The sequence below is a fragment of the Varanus komodoensis genome, unplaced genomic scaffold, assembly GCF_004798865.1.
Source record: "Varanus komodoensis strain SLA01 unplaced genomic scaffold, ASM479886v1 scaffold38, whole genome shotgun sequence".
Classification (NCBI taxonomy): domain Eukaryota; kingdom Metazoa; phylum Chordata; class Lepidosauria; order Squamata; family Varanidae; genus Varanus; species Varanus komodoensis.
This window is the reverse complement of record NW_025335909.1, coordinates 5,606,370-5,630,224: the sequence shown is the minus strand read 5'-3', so window position 1 is coordinate 5,630,224 and position 23,855 is coordinate 5,606,370. Positions and strand designations below refer to the sequence as shown.

Here is a 23,855-nt window from a genome sequence, read left to right as displayed (position 1 = left end):
GGGGTGGCTAATACCCCTTACGAGAGGACCTGGGCCTTATTGCCTTATTGTGTCTTGGACATTAGTAACAGCTCTTCCAAATTCCCCGGCTGTAACCTGCCTCACTCTGCCTGGATGAAATTGAATAGAATTAGATGTGATACTGGAACAAGTGATTCTGCTCTGTAGCAACGCGATGGAAAGATTCTCCTTGTTGCAACTGTGGTGCCAATGTGCAAACGAGCAAACCTTTTGGGCAAGAACGCCCAAGAGGTGTGTTTCCTGGCTCTTTGAAGATCTGCACAAAGCAACAGCAGAGGCGATCGCCTGGTTAGCTGAGCTAGACATCCAGCTATGAGGCCCCTGTAGAAGGTGTGTGTATATCTGTGTGGATTGTGTGTATCTATTTGCTTTTCTCATCATGAACTCATCATACACTAAATAATAACTGGTTAATAATAATACCTGGGCCCACGCAAGGGGGAGGCCACTCATGAAAAGCCCCCTCTGTTAGGCCAGTGCAAATGCCCCCTTCCTGGGTAAGGTGACAGAACAAGAGAGGAGCAAAGAGGAAAACGTGGTGGCAGAAACGGAGTGAGAAAAAGGATGGTAGAAAGAGAGAGGGGGAAAGGAGGGGCAGGAAGGGAGAGGGAAAAGGAGTAGCGGTGCTGATGTTTGGGTCAGGCCCCCCCATAAATGTCATGCCAGGCACCCATGAGCCTCCCTCGCTCCCGCTGCGGATATTCTGAGGGTCCGGCCTGGAGGCTGCAACGCACGCTTGGAGCTTTCCGCAGTTGAGTGCCACGAATCAGCCTGAAAGCTTCCAGCCCCATGTCCCTTTCTGCTTAGACTGTGTCATGGGGAATCTTTAATTGCATTAATCAAGGCCATTAATAGGAAGAGCGGTTGATATGCTCCATCATAAAGGCAGTGCTGAGGGAGCGCTGGTCAAATTAAGATGAGACTGAGATAATTAAGGAAGCTCAAAGCAGAGAGATAAGCATGGAGACCTGATCTGGGGGCTTACACAACAAGGCAACATGGAGAGAAGTTGGCATTCTAAGTTGCATCTGTACGTGCTTTTGACTCTTACGTTCACTGAGGCCAGGAGATTTCCAGGCAGGAGGTTCCCATGGGACACATGTGTGGCAAGTCTGGATTGTCACAACTTTTCACAAAAAGGGTGTTCCAATTAGGCATGGGTCAGTTTTGATTCCTTCCAGGTTCACTGTCAAAAAACCAAAATAAAAATACTCCCAAGTTCTTTCTTTCTTTCTTCAGTATGGAGAGTTTGCAAAGTTTTTCTAAGTTTTTAGCAAACAATGAGCTAAGTAAAAATTCTCATGCATCGACACCTGCCAAACTCAATAGGCACAGCTATTCCCAGCAGGGAAAGTGCCTGCAGTACACAAAAGCTGCTAAAGAAGAGGAAGAAGAGGTGGAATAAGCAAGTGGGTGCCCAAATTCACAGCACAGGTACGGTCGAATGCACGGAGTTTTTCATCTCAACTTTTCACAGCAAGGCAATCAAAGCATCCTCTGTTTTGGTTTCTCCCACATTTTTTAAAAATCTCAACTTTGAATGTAATTAAGATGGAGAATTTCACGAAAGCTGATGAAGCCTTACTAAAACCAAGTAGGAATGAAATGCTCACCTACCCTTAGTTCCAGGATGCCATTTAGAAATTCGCCACTGTGTAACATTCGTGCCAGGTGGCTGTTAGAGGAAGTTCGTTATCTCTCGCCTGTAGAGGTCAAATGGAATTGAGCTGTAATTAACCTTCCCTGCTTTTGTAGCAGGTGGCTTCCTCTGATGCCGGCAAGTCATTTGAAAAATTGCCCCCAAATAGCTTCAGAATTGCATCCTCAGTTGGTTCTAACAGGAATGCCCTGCAAGCTTGCAAGATTCGCATTTCTAACTCGGTCTGGGTAATTTGGTGCCACCTCCTCCTTTTTATGAAGTTTGTCTTTTTCCTGGCCTTTTCGGACCGAGAGGTCACAGCTGCCATTCCATTTGCTGGAAGGGCTGCAAAGTCTGAATTGCCCGTCCCTGTTGAGAGGGAGACTGGCTGCGGCAATATGAAAATTCTGCTTGCCACCTAGACCTGCGATGGACCATCTACACATTCAGCAGATTGCTCAATGCCACAAGTAGGCATTTGCAACCAGTCTCTGAGATGCCGAGGATTCGCTATCACAGGTGGCATCCCAGGCTTACCTGCAGACCTCTGTGACGGATCCTAGCACACTTCCACTCCTCAGAATTTCCCAGAAGCCAAAGGACTCAAGAAGAGCCCTCCTAAACCAGGCCAAAGCTTCCTCTAGCCTAACGTCCGATTTTGCCCTAAGGCTGCAATGGAACCAGGGCTTTCCAGAGGATGAAGTGCCAGCGTGGTTTGATTTGCAGGGCATGGGCCTCACCTGCCACCTTCCCCAGACCTTCCTGCTCCTCGAGTTCCTTGGAAGGAAAAGGGCGAGATATAAATATAATACATAAATAGGTTTAGCAGCAATGTTCGCAGCAGCTGGTGGAAATTCATTTTCCCACCCACTGAAGAACATTTAGGGTGACAGGTGCTCAAAACCTGTGCGGACTGGAAGAAGCAGCTACTGTGCAGCATCAGTCATGGAGGAAGAAGCAGGCCATCTTAGCTCGGGGTGTCTAGCTCCTCTCAGCCTGAGGATCACATCCAGTTTTGCACGATGCTTTTCGGGCAGCATTGGAGAGGTGGGCGAGGCTGCCTGCAGGAGAGCCTGCTGACTCCCGTGCCAGTGGCATCGGCTGGATGCTTATTGCTTTTATTTGGCTATTTTCTTTCAATCGTATTATTTCATTGTGTTGGGTTTTTAATCTTGTTGTAAACCATTTGGAGAGCCCCCGTCTAAGTGGATGGGATGTAAAAGTTTAAATAATTAAATAAGAACACACTCTGGGTCACCCGCTTCCATTTTATGGTCTGTAGACTCTACATGGCTGCATTTTACAATCCATTTATGAAGGTTGTGTTGTGACACATCAAGGGATTGTTGTTTGGCACTAAGTTTTAACTAACACTGTACATATGGAGGAAGGGAGAGCAGGGGAGAGGGCGAGCAAGCAAGCGAGAGAGCATTTTGTTTTATGGGACTCCTGGTGTCCCCTTTCCTCTCCAATAGTATACACCTCTTCCTCTAAGTTGGCTGTAGTCTTTGATTTATGTCAACTTTGATACCCTGATCCATTCATGTGTTTGCCAAAAGGACTGGCAGAGGCTTCCTAACATTAGGGTAAGTATTTTTCTTCGGGAGATGGTGGTCTATAAGGAGAAGTACAGAATGGTCTTGCATTAAAGTATGTAAGCCAACACTCCAAAAGCCGTGGGCATAATATTAAGGAAAGAACGTCAAAAGAACTTTGGTGGATGAGACCAGAGCTCTTTCTCACTGGGCAGTCTGTTCACACCATGATGGGATGACTCGGAGCAGATATCGCCCTCTTGCTCATCACCTGCTTGGTCATGTTCTCCAGCACCTGTTCTTTGGTGATGTGCTGCCTGTGAACATGGAGACTCCAGACATGGAGACCTGCCACACAGTCTTAGCATGGCCACAGTGCTGAGGTGGCAGCGTCATCTAGCTACAGGGAACTCTTTCCACATCACTCCATCTCCAGATTCTGGAGCATGCTTAACGCATTCATTTCATGAAGGGCTTTAGTGAACTCTGTTGGGCCCCATCAGCATCATTGCCCCACAGGAAGTGAGAGGCCAAACTCAGATACATGCTATAATTACTCTCTTGCAACATCAAGAGACATTATAGGGAACGGTTAAGGAGATGCAAGGAGGAAGTGATAATACTGGCCATGTGCCTTTCAGGAAAGCTTGCCTGTTGTCATTGCTGTCATGTGCCACCAAGTCATCTCCAACTTATATTGGCCCCGTGAATGAAAGTCCTCCAGGATGTCCTCTCCCAGACAGCCATGATCAGCTCTTGTAAACTTGTGGATTCCTTTTTGGAACCAATCCATCTCATATCTATAAATCTCATATTTAGAAAGCTTGTCTACAAATACTGAATTTCCCCCACTAATCTTCTGAGGACAACAATTGGGAATCCACTGTCAGCAAGTCTGGGCAGCCATCTGATTGGGATATTAATCCACACTGTCTTCTTAGTACTGGTTAGACTGGCACAGACAAGTTATGTATTTGTACAGCTATTTGCAATGCATACAGAGAACTTAATTTAATAAAATATCTAAGCAGTTCACATATATATTAAACATCCACCAAGGATTATGGAAGCAATAGAAGCCTTGTGGAGGAGTTTACTGGGGAGGTGGCAAATGTTTTGCTCACTGCAGATGTCTTATGGAAGGGCACACAGAACTTTAGAGCCAACCTTATTCCATTTGTGATTAATCTCGGCATCTGCTTGCTGTGTTTCCCCCCAAGGTTTCTGACAACTGTGATGCCATCTTTGTCAATGGGAAGGAAATGAAAAGCAAAGTGGGCACTGTCATGAACTTCACGTACCAGCATTTCACCACCCAGCTCGAAATCACTGTCTGGGTCCCACGACTTCCTCTGCAAATAGAGATCTCTGACACGGAACTGAGCCAGATCAAGGGCTGGAGGATCCCGGTCACTTCCAACAAAAGGTATGGGTTTCGTGCCTGCGAATCGGGCCAGCTATCCTTCTAGCACCGTATCTTGTTAGCCAGGCCCCTTTGGGAGGCCCACCAGGGCTGCATGATGGCGATAGCAGTCACCTCTGCGCGTTAATCCTCGACATCTGGTTGCTGCAAGCGTGCAGTTTAAGTACGGGGTTTGGCAGGGCCGGTTATGAATATTCAGCATGCAAATCCATGTTCATCATCAGGATAAACACCTGCCAAAATCCTGGCCTGGCCTGGCCTGGCCTTGAAGTGTGGGTTGTGGTGTTGTTCAAGCGTTTGATGCCATACCTCCTTTATTTAATTTTTGCGAGCTACCACGAGGGCATGGCGGATCAGACGAAAGGCCTGTCTAGCCCAGCATTCTGTCCACTGTTGTTGCCTGCAGGAAGCCATAGGTCAATGGTGGAGGTTGTGCTTTGCATGTAGAAGGTCTCGGGTTCAGTCCTGGGCAGCACCAGGAAGGACAAGGAGGTCCTGCTAGAAACCCTGGAGAGTCACTGTTGGTCTTTGTTAGCAACACGGGACTAGATGGACCTATGGGCTGAACTGGTAGAAGGTTCCTAAGCCCAGACTCTGAGAGCAGTAGCCCCCTTTTCCTCATGTGTCCCTGCAACAAGAACACAGAGGCAGCGGGGCAATTCATGCGAGTCCATCAAATCCATTTGTCCTTGTTCCACTGCTTCTCATGATCTGGATCCTTAAGGCACGTCAGTCCTTGTTTCCCCCAGAAAACTTTGCATGGCTCCTATTTCTGCCCCCAAGAACATATACCTTCAGTAGAGTTATTGTGGGAACAGAGCACTGCATTGCCCAAGCAAGCGCACCAAGAATCGGTTCAGGGCAGAATTACATGGCAGCCAAAGGATGGAAGAAAATCCTCAACGACTGCTATTAAAATTCGTTTGGCTTCTTCAGAGCCTCTGAAGTTCTGCCCAACAGGGAGGGACAGAAACTCAGACCAAATGCTGTTCTTTCATAGAATTACAAGGTTGGAAGGAAATACAGGATTTGCAATGCAGGTTGCAGCTCCTGGTTAGTTCTAATTCTTTCCTCTGGAGCTACAGAAGACGTGTCTTCTCATCTTGTGTTACTTTTATTGTCCTGAGGGGTTTCCCTGCTCCATTTCTGTTGAATTTTGGCTGAAATGAGATAATTAAAAATATAATAATAATTCTGGGACTTGCGTAAATACAATTTGACATATATTAAATTTCCTTCAGCTCCTCCTCCTCCTCCTCTCATATCATTGTCACCAGCAAACTCCATGGAACTGTTGATATTCGGCAAGGAGCGGCATAGAAATGTAATAATAATAATAATAATAATAATAATAATAATAATAATATGATCACATCAAAATGTTCTGCTGTGGTGTTTTGCTATTGTGCATTTATTTCTGTGCATCGGCAAAGCGTCATTCAAAACGAACCTGATGCAACTGGACCGACAATCGCTACTCATTTGCTCGATTGTTCTATCCATGTGTTTTAGCATTCCATGTACATGTTCATGCAGTGTGCATATGTGTGCGTGGAAGATGGATGGAGGGCGCTGAAGGAAGCCGCAAACTGCCCATGCGGAGTGCTCTTTTTCAAATTCTGAAAGAGAAAGGGAAGCAACATCAGTTCTACTTCAGAAGCATGAGCAGCTGATTTGGATGGCAAAGATGTGTGGTGACACTTGGAGAAATTTCAGAAGCGCCCCTAATTGAATGATTAAAACCAGCTAGGAATGTAGGAACATGCCTCGTCCCAAAAACTGTGCAAATGTGTGGCTGATTTAGCCAGGAGAGGACTTCTCCAGCTTCTGGCACCAGACTGTGGCATGACCACAGACGCCAGGAGGCAAGCCTGGGACTTCCTCAGTTTGCTATCCTTGAGAGCTGCCCTTCCATGGCTGGGGGTTAGCCAAAGGGTGAACCAATGGAACATGTGCTGGGCTCTAAAGGAACACAAGAGTCTTTTAACGGTTATCACCAGCATTGGCGTAAAGAGAAAGGACAAACCCATCCTTCTGCTGATGAACTGCCTCATCTGGTTGCCTCCCATTTGCCGTATTGTTGAGACTTCGCTTGTGCAAATGTCTGCCGAGCTTTTTGTGGCGACAGATCCATTACCGGAATAAACTCACGGTCGCAGATGCATCACGTCTCACATCCAGCAGCCGTTAGCCAGTGCAAATGTTCTGACTTTCAACTCATTATGCTGAGTGCATGAGATTTAACCCCCCAGGTGTCTAGTTCATATTTATTGGGCCAGCTGAAATAAAAGAGCATCGCCCAAGTCACTCTGCTGTTTGCAAGCTGGCAGGCTGTCCTCACCATCAGCCATTCCGATTACCACTGAGCCACTGGGCACAGCTTTAGCAATTCATTCCCCCGCCCTGCTGCCCCCAGAAAGGGATAGAAGCAGGAAGCCATTTGCTGCGAAAATTGCCCGCCGCATCATCTGCCAGCCATTTTTTTGTTGCTGTTGAATGAGGGCATGCACAAGTTTGTGCTTCTGACAGTGCTGTGAAAAGTTTGTTTTTCAACAATCCACTTGTAGGGGTGACTCGATCGGTCAATGTCTTCCAAAAAAATGAAACCAGGCTTTTACGCGGGTGATAAACCCGGGCTTATTGACCAGGACTTCTGCCCTGGGCAGGACCAGGTGTTCAGAAGATCAGGAGTACAACTTCAACATGGGTTGTGGAGGAGAGTCCCAGTGAAAGAGGGTAACACTGGCTCTATTCTCTTGCAGGAAATGAGGGGGGCTTTCAAAACCAGGGGACAAAATTCCCTGGAACTCCCGCCCCCTCCTCCCTGGACATCATGTTTCGCTCCTCCCAAGGTGCTGAGTTCTGCTGCGTCACAGTAGTGGAAGCCATCTTTTCACCCAGAATGCCCCTTGGGATGGCACCACCTAGTGGCATGACAGCGCATGGCACTGTGAAAGCCAACGTGGCACAGGGGTTACAGTGTTGGACCGGGGCTGGGGGGGCCGAGTGCTAGTCCCTGCTTGAACGTGAAGCTCACCGGGTGAGTCTGGGTCAGGCACTCTCAACCTAGCCTTCCTGACAAGGTTGTTGTGAGGACACAAACGGAGAGTAGGAGAACCTTGTAAATCAAGGGCAAGGTGGGAGAGAAATTGCATGTAGCAGCAGCAGCAGCAATGCTCAACAGGTTAATCAGCAAGGTGTCCAGGAGCAACAGGAAAAGGGCATTTTGAACCTGGCCCGTCTCTCTTTCACAGTCTAGAAATGGAGGTGTAAAAGTCGATGGGTGTTTGCCGTCCTGTGGATGGGAGGATTCTCTCCCCACATCTGTTCTTCTCCTTTGTTGTTTCTTGGGACCATACAGCTCCCGTTTTACTCCTTGCCAATCCTTTTCACGAGGAACATTTCTGGAAGCAGTGCTGGATTTGGAGACGGCACCAGTTGCCAGCCACTCCCTGAAGTTTAAGCGTATCTGTCCCCTGTCCCTCCATCACTGCTGCACACACACCCAGGAATGGACCGGGAGAGGGAAGGCAGCCTTCTTTGAGCTCAGGGCTGTTCTGCCTAACTCGGACTGGATAATCGGAATATTCTGAGCTGGTAATCAAATGCTAAGTTGCATTTTTGGTGGGCTTCTGTCTGCAAGAGGGCCCACACTTTCTGCATATTTTAACCACTAATGTATTTTGTGCAAGTAAGTTTGCAAAACTACCATGGCTCCAGAACAATTTATTTTATTTTGTTTTATTTACACTTGTATGCTGCCAACAGGGGTCTCTAGGCAGCTTACAACAATAATCAAAACAGAATTCTTAAAAGCAATAAAGCCGTAAAAACATTATATAAAATATGATAATAAAATGGCAACAACATCATAGTGATTATTTAACGATGTGATGAGTTAAAAGGACAATCATATAAGTTAAAATCAGTTGTTAAAATACATAGTAAAGGGAAATGCTTTTGCCTGGCTGCCAATCTGCACAAATTGCGATTTGCACAAATGGCGATTTGCACAAATTGACTGATGCTATACAAATTAGCATCAGTCAATTTGTGCAAAAGCCACATGGTTTGCTGAACAGAATGGAGAGGACATTTTCCAGTCAAGACCAAGGAGGTATGCAGTGTGAATATGTTGCCTCCGAATCATGAAAGCTAGGCTTGTGCGGTCGATTACACCCCCAGAGTCTCCTTGCAGTCTGCCTTTGCATTTCTTTGCATGGGAAATGAATAGAAAATGTAATCAGCAAGTCAGAATTTGGGTCCTATATATCTCAGGAGATAATAACAATCCCCAAGGAGGAATGCAGGCCAATCTATGGACAGACAGGGAACTTTTCTCCTTATTTGCGGTGGATGGGAGGATCGTAATTTAATCTGGGTATGTGCCAGGAGCAATCTGAGGAGTCCACTCTTCCAGATGGAAGTCTGCTCTCCAGGTAGGCGGACGCTCATGACTAATGCACTTCATGGGGCTGTTGAGCAGCACTCTACTCCTGAAAGGAACAGTCAAAGAGCCCAGCGTTGCAGCAACTGAAAGGAATAAATTTCAATTTAAGTCGGATAAGAGAAGGGAGAGGGAAGGGGAAGTCCGCGCTGGCAGAGACCAATGGTCTTCACCGGAACATTCATTTTGATTGTGCAGCTGGGAAATAATTATCTCGGTGCCGAAGTTCAGGCATTGCCTCTGAAGGTAGACGGCGAGGTGGGAGGTGACTCGTGTTCCTTGCTTGTGAGGAGTGGCTAGAGAGCCTTGTGATGCAGGGAAGAATACACTGCTAGCTTGTCGTAGCTGCCCCAGGCCTGAAGGCTGCCCGGCACAGGCCTGCCCTTGCTCATGTCACCTGTAAGCCTAGTGGTTGGCAGAGCTGCTGTGACATTGGGGAATGTCGGGCAATATTCCATGGCTGCTGAAGGAGGGGAAGATAAGGTAAAGGATGCTGAAAACAAAGACACCTGCAGTGTGGGAATTCTGGGGAAGGGGATTGGAAAACGGGGAATAAAGACAGAAAAGCACTTTGGGTAGGGCACCCCATCCGGAACGATGGGCACTCAAGGTTGGCTTGTTTATGAAGAAAGGCCAGAGTTTCAGGACCTTGGATAGTTCTAAGTTTTCAATCAGACTTGAAATTCAGTGGAGGCTTTTGAACTCTGTTCTGGAGCAAAGGAAAGCAAAGGAACTTAATGGGGATCTCCACTTGCCCAGCACCAAGCACTTCATCAAGTTGCAGTCTGTTCATAGGCCGCACGCCCTGCTCTCCTCTAGGGCTGATGTACCAATTGGAACATGCTCATCTTTTGAGTTTTGCTCCCTTACCAATTTTGCAGCAGCGTTCTGACCTCAAAATGTGTTCCAAATCACATATGGAAATGCATAAAATGTTTTATTTAATATTATTCTGATTTATTTAAGCTGCTTCTCCATGGCTTGACATCTTTACATTTCCGAGTGGTTTACACAAAAACACGTACAATGCAAAAACAAATATAAAAATGGTATAGAATGATAAGTACCTTTAAAACACTGCAACAAAGACAGTAAAACAGAGCAGCGCCCTGAACAATTACAAATCAGGCAAAGTCTGAATCAGCAAAAGCATTTTAAAATGCACCTCTTGAACCACAGATGGGATACGCTTAGAAATGCATCTTTTGAACGCATTTCTTTTGTAGAAATACATTCAATCATGCCTATTTAACGAAGGATTTTCATGCAGATTTTTTAAAAGTCACAGATTAATGCAGAAATTGGATGAAGCAGACTTTTGAATAAACACATGTGTGAGTGACACAGGCCAGAATCAGATGGCGAGGCTGGCTGAACAGTTAGCAAATGAGATTCCACACGATTCAAAATGTAACACAGGTGTTGTTTGACAGTAAACAGGGGCACAAGAAGCTGCTGCAGGATAAGGCAAACTCTTCCTCCGTCTAGCCCAATATGGTCGACCCGAACTGCTGCAGTGGTTCTCTAGGTTTTCCAGCAGGTGTTTTTTCAGCCCCACCTGGAAATGCAGTGCGGGGTTGAACGGGCAGCTTTCCACAAACAAAGGAGGTGCTCCAGCATGGAACTTGCAATCTCCACAAGCGTCTCTGCAGAGTTGCAGGTGTGCTACCTATGTGTTTACAGGCCTACCCGAGACAGTGAGGAGGAAGAGGATGATGAGAAGAAAGGCAGAGGGTGCACCCTCCAGTACCAGCATGCCATGGTGCGTGTTCTGACCCAGTTTGTGGTGGAATCGTCCGAGCTTGGCGGCCAGCTGACGTACATGATTGGCTCTGAGTGGCAGTTCGACATCACCGACCTCGTAGCTGAGTTCATGAAGGTGGAAGAATCCAAAGTAGCCAAGCTACATGGGGGCCGAATTCTGATTGGACGGGAGCAAGGAATTACAACGGTTCAGGTACGAAGGCGCGGCTGAATGTCTGTAGAAAGCTTAGCTGCCGAGCTGCATTGCAGGGAATCTGGCACCTCCTGGGTTCATGCCCTGTACTGTAATTTTCACGGAAGTAATTCTACTGACTTGTCCTTCTGGGACAGTGATTCCCAACCTGGGGTATGTGTACTCCCAGCAGTATGAACCAGGGCATTTAGGGGTACAGGTCATGATTTGGAAAATTAATTAAACATTATGATGAGGTGCAGAACAAGTTTTCTTCAGTATTTAACCTTCAGAAAAGCCCCCTTCCCTTGCTTTGTTATTTTGGTCAATGGTGGGGATTGGTGAGAGGGCTTTCTCTTCTTATACCGTCATAAAAATAAATACCATAGTAAGCTGAATGCAGTTCCAGATTTAAAACTGTATCTTACATCAGTTGAACCAGATTTCCAAAACCTGTGTCTCAAAACAAGCTCAAGGACTGCTTGAAACATTTGTTGCATCTAAAATATTTGCTCTCTTTTATAACTATCAAAACATACGATATTTTTCAGTTGTTAATAAATTAAACTAGCAAATTTAATGTATTAATTAAAGTAATATAGTTTTTATGTAATCTGGGATGTATTTACTTGAATTCCTTGTATCTTTGAGTTTTGTATGTAAATATATGCATGTACTGTCTGTTCATCTTATTATTCCATTTTATTTACAGTTACAACACATAAATTTGAAATAGCAGCAACTATATTAATTGTAGATGTTTTGCTAATCTAAAGGATACAATTTATGGATATGGGCTGCCCAGCCATATGCAAGTTAAAAAAGTTGGGCCCGCTATTCTAGGACATGCTCATAATTTGTCTATAATCTAAAATGTCCCCAGAATTCAGCCTCTAGCCCTCACTCCCTGCATCATAACCAAATATGTCTGATGCCCAAATATACCCTAGAGACTTTATAGGAATAGTTCTATATTGTACTTTTGACTCCTAACAATAGGCTCCAAACAAGAAAGTTCAGTGCAGCTCCGAGTCTCTCTCTGAACGCAAAGTTTCTTAGCTAAAAAATCCAGCAGGCAGAATTAAAATCCATCCAGTGAAGGCTTTGCTTTGATTTTTTGAAGTTAGTAGGCCAAACTATTCTTATGCACAGAAAGGGTCAGCGGGCCAAGAATTGTTATGCAGATTTTCTGTTACACATAAGTGTTAGGAGGGACTCAACCTGAAATTATCTGTATTTGCTGAGAGCTGAAAGCCGTTCTTAGGCTGCCTGAAGAAGCCTCCTGGGAAAAAAGTCAGCCAGAACAAAAGCTTTTCATATCCAGCATTTTCCTAGCCTGAGGCGCTTTCATCTGGGGTCAACAGTGACCCCAAATGTGACTAGTGCCAGTTTTCTTTTGTTAATGCAGCACGAAGGGTAATACGGAGGAGAGATCAAAGCAGAGGAGACCCCTAGCATGTCCTGGTGGGCTTTCCACAGCTGCAAACTAGATGGACTCCGTAAAATATTCCCGTAAGCAAGTTCTTATGCCCCATGACTTACTGCAGATTTCATGCACCGCTTTCTGCAACGAGGGTTGCAGCCTGCAAACTTCCTTACGCAGGATGGCCTTTCTTTTGGCCTGAGGGCTGAAGTCTTGTGACATGTAAGGCTGAAGGCTGGCATATGGGATGTGTGCTTATAAAGCAAGAGGAGGTTGCTTCCCTGAGCAATTCTGCAGAATGCCACCTTCCAATAGGTTCCCTTTTGGTCATTGGGTCAGAAACAGGTTGAAAGTCCGCCAAGCTTAGATGGAACCAATTTTCCATTGCTGCTTGTCCCTCCTGTGGGAGAAATGGGATTAGATACAGAGCATCTCTGATCCCTGCTTAGCCACAACATACGATCTCTGGCTCTGGGCTGGCCGATGGCTCTTTCATGGGAATCTGTCTTTCTTTTTAAAAGGTCCTTTCTCCCCTCTCTGATTCCATTTTGGCCGAGAAGACAGTGATTGTCCTGGAAGACCGAGTGACCATTACGGACCTTGGAGTTCAACTCGTGGCAGGCTTGTCCCTCTCCCTCCAGACAAGTAAAGGGAACAAGAGGGTGATCGTAGCGACGGCATCGGCGTCAGATATTCTTCATTCACCAAAGCAGGTGAGAGGGGGCTGGGTTCAAGACTAAAGACTTGCCATCAAAGTCAATTAGAAGAGCAGAGTAGCGTAATTTCATCAGTGACTGAAAGGCCACAAGATAAACAGAGGATGTCAGAAGGAAGATAACTCAAGGGACAAGCTCATCTATACTTCAGGTAAATACCCACAGCCCCAGTGAAATTGAGGGAGGCAGCTACAAAGCTTGGCTTGGGTCTAGGGTTAGGATTAGGGGCAGGGGAGCAAAGCTGGAAAGTGGTTGCACATAAGTGCAAGTGTAGCAAATCTGCCTCCGTGTACTTGAAAAGCAGAAAGGTGGGATGATGTCGATGAAGGATTCCGCTTGTCCATTACGCGATCTATGAGGGCTAGAAACATCAACTTGATTTTTAAGAGAAAAGAATGCATGCTGAGGTGCTTAGGGGGAGATAATCTGAGGTCAACTTCCTCAGGCTTCCTCCATTTCCACCGCAAAGAGTGATCGGATCTCTTGAATGCAGAATCGTGCTTGGAATCTGGTCATGGCGACGATCCCCACATTTGGGCCTCACTTGGGAAAGCGAGGCTTCCCCTTGAAGGGAAATAGCAGCTCCTGAAGACCGAGAAAATGGTGCCAAGGGTTATTCCTCTCCTCCAATGCTGTGATCCCCATCCTAAATGTTATTTCTATTTTTAGGATTAATTTGTTGTAAACCGTCCCGAGGCATCTAAGTTTGGGACGGTATAGAAAAGTTATAAATAAATAAATAAATAAATAAAATGATAAGCCTTCCCTGCTCTGTGACTGCCATTTTCTTGAAAGCAAGCAAGCAAGCAATTGTATTTTTATGTAAGCTATGCAGAGATTTTCTTCAATACAGTCAAAAGCATGCAAATGCGTGAAAGGAATGGTCCCATCGAGACAGTCCAGTCCTCCAAGCTCAGAGGACTTGGGTCGTCCCAGGCAGGGCAGAAGGAACGTGGAGGGGAAGGTCAACTCCAGACCCTTTGCACCATGCAAAGCACAGGGATAGTCGATTTCGGCCATCCAAGTGTCACGGCTTGGAGTGCAAGGCAGGGAAAGTGAGGCCCAAGTTGGCTGTCATGGCACTGCCTGTTTCCTCGACTCTCTGCACCTCTGAATGCCCCCGGAAACCTGTCCCTCTTGTGACTTGAAGACACCACAAGTGTGTCTCCTTCTGTGCTGGCTCTGACCATGCCGGGGGAGAGTGGTCCAAGGTAGGAGATCCAGCTTTCTGGGAGATCTCATGACTGTCCAGACTTTTTAGTACTGAAAGGGATTGCACCGTAAATTGGTGCATAAAATCAAAGAAATTTGACCGTCACTTTCTTGCTTATTAGATCCTTCCGTGATGGCACTGTTTCAGGCAGTGCAGCCGCTCAGCTTTTGTGCTTGTATCTTCCCACTCCCATTTCCTACTGTAGGAAGCTGCGGTCAGTGCTTGGATTTTGTTCAGCGACGGCACTGTGACACCCTTGGACATATATGATGCAAAGGACTTCTCTCTCGCCATCACATCACTGGATGAGATGGTGGTCTCCGTCCACCAAAGTCAGGAGGATGACTGGCCCGTGGTGGTGGCAGAAGGGGAAGGCCATGGTCCACTTGTCAAAATTGAAATGGTGATCAGTGAGCCTTGCCAGAAGTCAAAGCGGAAGAGCAGCCTGGCAGTTGGGAAAGGAAGTATCAAGGTCAAGTTTGGTCAGAAGGATGCTGACCACAAAGGGGATGCCAATGATGTGGAAGATGCTGAGGCTGGCTATAAAAGCCATGGGGACAATTCTATTGAGAAGTCATTGGAACAGGAAAGGTCGGGGCAAGACTGGTCCAAGCCTGGAGCCTCCATGAATCAAGAAGATATGACCAACCAAAGCACAACTTCTAAACCTCCCATCCAGCAGAAAAACACCCATGGAGATATCCAGATACACGGTGGTCCAACCTCCTTTACTAGTTTTCCCATGCAAGTTGATGTTCCTGGGCAGAACAATCCCAGTGACCTCACGTTTGCATCCAGGGGTTTGACAGATCTCGAGATCGGCATGTACGCTCTCCTGTGTGTCTTCTGCTTAGCCATCTTAGTCTTCTTAATAAACTGCGTGGCATTTGCTTGGAAGTACAGGCACAAACGGTTTTCCGTCAGTGAGCAAGGCAACATCCCACACTCCCATGACTGGGTGTGGCTGGGAAACGAGGTGGAACTCCTGGAGAATCCGGTGGACATCTCGCTCCCCTCAGAGGAGTGCACCACCATGATAGACCGAGGGATGCACTTTGAGGAGAGCAATTTCCTCCTCAACGGGAGCTCTCAGAAGAACTTCCACAACCAGATCCTTCGGTCCGCAGAATATGTTTGTGAGAAAGATCTCAAAAATGAACCGATCAATCCTCCTGGGCCCAAGCGGAAAAGAGTCAAATTCACTTCCTACACCACCATCCTGCCAGAGGATGGGGGACCCTATACCAACTCCATTCTGTTTGACAGTGACGATAATATCAAATGGGTGTGTCAAGATATGAACTTAGGAGATTCCCAGGAACTTAGAGACTATATGGAACGGCTGCAGGACAATATGTAAAACAAAGACAAACACACACAATTATATAAATATATGAACTTTCTTATGTTTGTATTCACCTTTATGCCTTCTGTTTTAAGGATGAGGGTCCAACCCAGCCAGCAATAGGAGAAGGCTCTCCGCATTTTTGGGAGGTCCAGCGATAACAACTTTGTATCCATTTGGTCAAGTGCAGGAAAATACTGGCGGTGTCACCCCCTGTTTCATCAGAGGCTGTGCACACCTCCAGAGCAATGACATGCAAACCTTGGAGGGGGTGCATGGAGCCAGCTATTGGGTTGTACCCCTGGATGCCGATCCACCTGCACACAGACTTGGAGAAGATGGGTTGGTGTGTCATGTTATGATGAGTTACTACTTTGGAAAATGAACAATTTTGGGGGTGGGGTGGTGATTTCTTTTCTAGCAAACACTCTTTATAAAAGCACAGTAAATATTCTCTGCTTACAGCCAGAATCTAGGCTCCTCTCGAAGGATCAGAATGAATCGGCCTCATTGAATCTGTTTATAAGAAATACAGGCAGATACATCCATTTAGGTTTTTTTTCTCCTTTCCTTCTCAAAAATATATATATTTATCCTGGTGATTAATTTGTTTCACTGTACTATTTATATAGCTTTCTTGGTTTTAGGATATATTTACATAATTTCTTTGGAAGAGCCTTTTCCCACTCTGGTTGTACCAAAGTATACTGCAGTAGTTTCCGATTAGGGCTGCATTGTTTGCTGAATAAATCAAATACAAATGTGAATGATGGAACATGTGCCCCATTACTAATTGGGCAGATTTCTCCAAAAACGTTAAGGACTCATTCCTATGTACTTTTAGACAGAAAAGGTCCGAAAAATCCCATTATTGGTGTCGGAAGCCTTTTTTCTGTCCTGAATTGCATGGGATTGCACCTGGAATGTTTTCAATGAAAGTACTTAACAATGCATCTCAGTGAAGGCATTTCCCCTTTTTTCTCACGCGTTTGACCAGTGGTGCACTGGAGGGATATCTGGTAGATGTGCAGCCCCGAAACCCTTTTCAGTGAAAGAATGGGACAGATTCTCCTCACATTCCCAACTGGGGAGGTTAGAATCCATGAAAGCCAAACCTGCCAAAATTCTCTGACTTCCACCTTGAAGCTTGTTTCAACACGAGGCCATACCAGACTGCAACTTTGCATTTTTTTCCCTTAGCCTATGATTATCCATGTGTATTTTTGTGCATATTTTTCCAACTGTATGCATCAAGTGTGTGCATCTTTGAAATGTACACAGTCTTATCCTGTGGATTAAAGCATATTTGTGCACATTTCCCCAAAGTACTCATTTCTTTATGCACATTTTTCAAATATACACTTGCTGTTGAAAGTGTCTTTTTAGACCACAAATCACTTTGCACGATCGGAAAGAGGGGTACTTTGACTTCAGGGTCCAGAGGGGGCAAAATCAGTAAATCCGGACCAAATAGATCTAAAATGTATTACTCAGCATAAAGCAAACCAGAGAAAACGACTAAGCAGAGGCTGGCTAATTCTTACCTTTCCTTTGATGGCGTTCCTTTTTCATGGTAGCTGTTTAAATGATAATTTTTGCAAAGCTGTTTGCCTTATATGTTCAAAATGAAAGCAGAGGCTTAGTGAAAGCTCAACATGTTACACAAGTGGAGCCTCTGCAGTAAAAACAAACTTTACTGAGATCGACGAACTCACTCCCAGAGAACTCTACATAGGATGCTAATAAATTGGGCATTTTGCTCAGCACTGCTTCTTTGTGGGGTGTGTGTGTGTGTTGAAAGCCGATCCGGATATCTTGGTAGGCCACTGGGGGAGATGAGGAAGGGTTTTGAGAGTTGCTGGCTTCTCCTCATTTAAAAATTGCAGGTTAAGCTGCAAATGTGCGCAGAAATTCTCACCGTGACGAATCACTGTAAAATCTGAGAATCAGTTGATTTTCTTTGACCAAGCAAGTCTTTAAGAAACTTTCCTGTCCAGTTTGAGAGTGCTGTGCTGAAATGCCTGACCTGTGGAAACTCAGAGGTAGATTTATAGTTGTAAAAGTTTTTGCTTCCCGAATGCACGTTTTGAACTTGCTCCACCTCCTTCCTTGCACACCTGGACACGTTTCTCTAGGTAGGGATGCACTGATACTGGGGAGGTCAGCTTAAGTTCAAGAGACTTTCTGCTTGCTTCCAATCCAAGGATTGGAAGTGGGCTGAGCCAGGCTGTTCCCTCCCTCATAGATGTCCTCCTCTGAGAAAAATGGTTTGCATATTTTCTTCTAAATACTACATCAATTCGCACGAATTGCACAATTTGTGCAAATGCTATTTGTGCAAATACCATGTCCTACCTGATTTGCTGGAAACCCCATAGTTTCAGTAGGATTTCCACGAAGCTTGCTTGACCTGTATGATTTTTGGCTTCCAATTTGTGCTCATAACATGAATAGTACAATTTCCTCAAATTTCCTCTTTCTTTCTTTTTTAATATGCAATGCATGGAACATCTTAGGGATGAAAGTCCATCAGCTGGCTCATCTCAGATTCGTCACCCCTCATTGGACTACTTGCATGCCCCTATATCTGGGTTCTAGTAAGTGAAGTTTCCTGCCGGTTATGCAGTATTTTGATGAGCTCTGCCACTCCACCACTGTGCAGGAGGGTACGTCTTGTTTAACATACAAGATGCCTCTCCTAAGATGCAAAATTGAAAAAGCCAAACAAAAAGTACGCTTTGTTCTTCACCACCACTGTGTTTTGCTTATATGCAAAGTTATACTGGACTAATCAATTCATTGGGGTGCAGGTGGCGCACTGGTTTAAACTGCTGTGCTGCTGGGCTGGTTGATCGGAAGGTCGCCGGTTCGAATCTGCACAACGGGGTGAGTTCCCATTGCTCTGTCCCAGCTACTGCCAACCTTGCAGTTCGAAAGCATGCAAATGCAAGTAGATAAAAAGGTACCACTTCGGTGGGCAGGTAACAGCATTCTGTGCACTTTGGTGTTTAGTCATGCCGGCCACATGATCATGGTGACTGTCTGCGGACTGGCTCCCTTGGCTAGGAAATGGAGATGAGCACCGCCCCCTAGAGTCAGACATGACTGGACTTTAATGTCAAGAGGAAACCTTTACCTTTAATCAATTCATTAACTGGTTAATCCATTAAAACTCATAGGATTGATTCATTCGATTTTCTTTAAATTATCTGACAGCCCTAATTTGTATGTTTGAAGGCTTGTTTTTGTAGCTGCTTGGTATTAGTCCCTACTGATATCTCTTCGGTTTCTTTCGTTCTTAGAAAAATACAGAAAAGGTGCAAATCTTTCACTAGAGGAAGTTCTATCTTCTTACTGGGAAAGTAGATATACATTTTTAAAGACAAAAATGGCAGGGAGGCAGGAGGCTGAGAAGAGAGTATTTTACCAACCATTCTGGGTTTTGACTTTGAATGCATCCCCCAAACTGCTGCTCTCTAAAAATTTTGGACTACAGCTATCCTCCCTGACCATTGGCCATGTTGGCTAGGGCTGACAGGAGCTGTGGTTTAAGACAACTTTGGGGAAGGATGGTTTACATTACCAAAAACTGATGGCCCATGATGTACCCACCATGTTGGATTAAGCAGGCCTGGCCTTCGTCAATGCCTAGATGGGTGACCAACTGCTTGGGAACACCATGTACATCATCTCAAGATCCACTGTGGAAGAATAGTAATAAATAACTTATGAACAGATTAAGCCCACGGGAAATTGAGAAACAACTGCAGTTAAAAGTGAAACAAGATTAGATTAGGACAACTCTTCATCTACACTATGGTCATAAAACAGTGCGCAAGCTTTTGAGTTGTTCAGAGTACTTTATCACACAAGGTGGTAAACAAAATAAAATTGAAATGTGGGGATGGAAAAATGACTGATGTTTATTTATAGCCGACCATCTTACAAAATTACAAGCACCACGTTTTATAGTCTAGAGATAAATTAACAAGGATACCACTGACATTCAGATTAGGCTCTATCAAGAGCTGATGCATGTTTAGCTTGACCCTGGAACATCTGGGTTGCAGGACCAAAATAAAGAACGGTCAGCCGTCCAGCTCTGAAAACACAGTACCATCCTATTGTGACCATGAACCTGGGGGACCCACTACTCATTCAGTGGGGCTTCGGCACTTCTACAGGTAAGCTTGAGTCCTGAACAGGGCAGATCAGTAGAACCTGTGCCACTTCTGGTTATTTTGGGGTTGATTTTAGAAGTTCCAGTGCCACCGTTGGGTGTTCTGAGTGGGAAAAGGAGAAAAGCCATTTTGAAGCTGGCTTAATCTAGCTGTCTTAACCTAGCTCAGCATCCCCAAGGCCGAAAATTGTGCCGAATACCGTGTGCTCCAGAAAGCCTGAATGCAGGCCATGGCAATGGTTGCTTGAGACGAAATAGGCAAGGAGATGGAGATGGAGGCAGGACGTGCTCCAATGGAGCAAAGCTCAGGGAGCCAAGGTTCCATTTGGATGCAAGGAAGCAGTTCCTGACAGTGAGGACCCCAAGGGTGTGGAATGGGCTTCCACGGGAGGTCATTGAGGCCCCATCGGTGCGGGTGTTCAAGGATAGGCTGGACGTCCACATGGTGGGCATGTTGTGAGCAGAGCTGGCTGGTGCCAGAGGTCAGACTAGATGGCCTGGGAGGCCCCTTCTGACTCACTCTGTTTCTATGTGGGATATGATTGTTTGGCTATTGTGTTGTATAGACCTGGGGAGAGAAGGAGATTTGTACTGAGCGAGGCTCTGGTTCTGTGCAGTTGGAAAGGCTCTTGGTTTCCTCTCTCATGCTCCTCCAGATGTTGTGGGACTATCACTCCCATTGGCCCCGGCCAGCATGGCCAGTGCTGAGGGATGGGGGGGTGTTGTAGTCCAACAGCAACCCATGCCCTGGCATTACTTTTCTAAGGATGACCATCCAGCCTATGGAAAACAGTGGGTTCCATGCTGCTTGGAAGGTGGGTTAGTGGTTGGTTTTCCTCCAAAAAGTGCCATTGGGAAATAAAATACTCATCCTCTCCCCTCATTCAGCACCACAGCTTTGAACTGATATTTGTGAAAATCCATGTATGTTGTTTTAAAGACATACTTCAATGCACACATTAGGGAACGCGATAGCCTGAAGAGTCTGATCCTGCCTAATCTTGGAAGCTAAGCAGGGTTGGGCTGGGTTGTGATCTGGATGGGTGCCTTGAGTCCTGCATTGGGCAGGCAGTTGGGCCTGATGGCCTGCTAGGCCCCTTCCAACTGTTGTATGATTCTGAGCATTTTTGGCACTCATTTTTAAGTTGCGCATTTGTGGGCTACTGTGAGCTGTGACAAAGAGTGCCATGTTGTGTGGATTTCAGCTGACTGTCATAAGTTGGAATGAGTTATGATCTCAGAGAAGCCACTGGCGTGGTGAGGGAGGGATACCTAAGGGGATCCCCAGCTGTGAAGTCAGAGTCATTTTGTGAATAGCAAAATGTGTGAGGTGGACTTAAGGAAGAGAGGAGGAGGACTGGAGTTTGGGAAGCTGTGTTGAGGACATCTGACAGATCTGGACTCCTAAACCAGATTCCTGACACATCCCTAAGTCTGAGCCCCTCAAGAGCCATCCTAAGCCGGGTGGATCAGTACTTCAGGCAACCTCCGGCACAGGTCTATCCAAATTTGAGCTAGCTAAGTTCCACCACTTTCAGTACTAAAGAAATGCCACCAGGGACAACTATTGTTATAGGTAACATTATTCTGAAGGACTCCTTTGTGCTTTGAAGAGAGAGGGAGATACGAAGGAGGAGGAAGGAGGGAAATATTCATTTGATAAGCTTTCAGGATATTCAGCCAACAATTAAAAGATCTCTATTTTAACATATTTTTAGACAGTTGAAGCTTTGAAACTGTCAAGATCAAAAGACATCTAGTGCAGTCTCTAGATTAACCTTGCATTTTGATTGCTTTGCTCTCCGGTAGGAGTTCTATTACCCTTTCCCAAGAACAAACCTAGAAAAAAGGGCTTTTAGTAGTAGTTAATTATTTAAGCAGTTAAAATAGCCACACTTTGAAATTTCTGCAAACCTAGAAATCAGGATTCATGTCATTTTCACAGCCTACTGTAAAATAAGGGCATGTTGAAGTGTGACTTTGATTTCTTGCAGGGGCTTTTTGTTCTAATTCCAAAAGACTGCTGCAAATTCAATTCCAAGCCTGCACCAAAATACAACAGGCATGGAGATTATACACATTCAGACCTAGTCCCAGCATAATAATATGATTGTGTGGCTAATATGAGCCAAGCATATGTCCAAGCAACATCTTTAACAGCCCCACAGCTTGGGAAATGGAGCGCCGACCTATCAGAATTCTATATTGCACCCAGAACATGTAAAAGAAGCCATTTTTAAAGTATCTATGGGTGCGAAGGATGGAGATCTGCTGTATTTGTGCTTTAAGCTGAACTAGCTCCTGGACACTTAAAAAAAGAAGACACTGAGGAAATTTGCACAAACTAAGATGTTGCAGAAATCACACAGGAATGATGTAGTGTTTTGGTGTCTGATTTGCGCAAGCCACATGATTTGTGCAAATTCTCTTTGCAGTCTTTTTTTAATGTGTAAATCACAGTCAGTCTTTGAGACCATCCCATCTTGGCCCACTTCCCATTATTGGACCAGAAGAGGGTAGGGGATATGTTGGGCCCAAACAGGCTTGAATGACCCCTGTTGGCAGTTCTCTTATCTATACTGTGTTCAGATATGCTGTTGTATGTCTCGGCATTCAAGCTTTGATGGATCCATCGCATCAAAGCATGGAAATAAGTATATTGTGGGGTGCCCAGATATTTAATTCTGTGTGCATTGAATTGAACATCTGTGCTTCATTGATAAGGGGGTGCTAGAACCTCAGACTTGAAGGCCAAACCCTGCCCTCCAATTCTGGGGTTTCTCAAAAGGCTCTACACCCTTTCCCAGGCCTCAGCTGTTTCTCCCAACCCCCAAACATTCGATGGTTTCCCAAATTTTGTTGATTTCATCTCCATTACTTTTAAAACATTGAAATGCTTCTCCTAAGGCTGAGTTACTGATGGTAAGAAACCTTAAGCTAAAATAGGCTTGGTAGTTTTGGTCCTTCTCTTTTGCCTTCACCTTCCCCTTCCCTGGGACATGGTCCCCAAGAATCTTCTTGAAATTTGGCCCTCAGGCTAAAAAGAGTTCAACATCCCCTGTATTGGTGGTTTGCTAAGAGTGAAGGCCTACACATTTCTCTTCAAAGGTCAGTCTCTCTGAGTTCCCTCTGGGACTTTCTCAGAGGGTGTGCATCAGATTGTTGTCACAGAATGTTTTTGGCAGGCATGGATTCAGGTTGGAGGGTCATTTTGATAAAGTGCCCCATAGCGGGGCTTCCGTAACAATCCCTCCCTCTCATTCCCCCAGGTGCCTCATTTCTCCCCTGGGTATAATTGGAAAGCACATTGGTGGAATTTTACAGTAGGGTAAAATTCAGTAAAGAAGCATGTCAAAATGTATAAATTCAGAGAAAGGAGATACCAAAATACATATGTTTGTGGAAATCATAAATATTCATTATATGGATGCAAAATTTAGACAAATAGTATACACAAATGTGTGCACGTATTTTAAGTGATTTCTATTTTTATTTTTTGTATAGCCAATGAACATGGGGATGCAATGATCTAAATTTAAGGAAGGAAAACCAGAAGCAGAACTTGACTGATTCATCAGTCTCTAGGAAGGATGTATGTTCTGGAAAATGGTTCTGGTAGTTGTGGCGGGATGAACTCTGCCAGTCTGACTGAGAGATGGTCCATGGAGCAGGAAACCCATATTATGGTCCTCCCAAATTGGAAAACAACTCAGGTCACCTACCTTGTGTCTCAGAAACAAATTCAATTGAGTTCGGCAGGGTTTACTCAGAAGAAACTGGTTACAGTGGGATGCAGAGTGTGTGGATCACAGATTCTGCTGGAGGACCACTCCGGTCAGCCTTGGCCAGTGTATTCACCGGGTGTTGAGATATAAGAGCCTGTCCCAGCTTGGTGCACTCCAGACAGGTAGGGCTGGAATTTGAGCAGCCCCAGAGAGCAGAACTCACTGGGGCTGCTGGGAGTTGTAGCCTACACA

The 23,855-nt window shown here is 45.4% G+C and overlaps 1 protein-coding gene across 1 annotated transcript in view; it reads left to right on the top strand.

Annotated features, from left to right (window-relative positions):
• TMEM132B (transmembrane protein 132B) overlaps positions 1 to 15,713 on the top strand; it is a 140,852-nt gene extending 125,139 nt beyond the window's left edge. The window contains exons 6-9 of the mRNA XM_044440945.1: positions 4,416 to 4,621; positions 10,749 to 11,022; positions 12,946 to 13,137; positions 14,559 to 15,713. Of these exons, the coding sequence (XP_044296880.1) occupies positions 4,416 to 4,621; positions 10,749 to 11,022; positions 12,946 to 13,137; positions 14,559 to 15,713 (1,827 nt within the window). The remainder of the gene's footprint in view (positions 1 to 4,415; positions 4,622 to 10,748; positions 11,023 to 12,945; positions 13,138 to 14,558) is intronic.
• Positions 15,714 to 23,855: the final 8,142 nt, after the last annotated feature.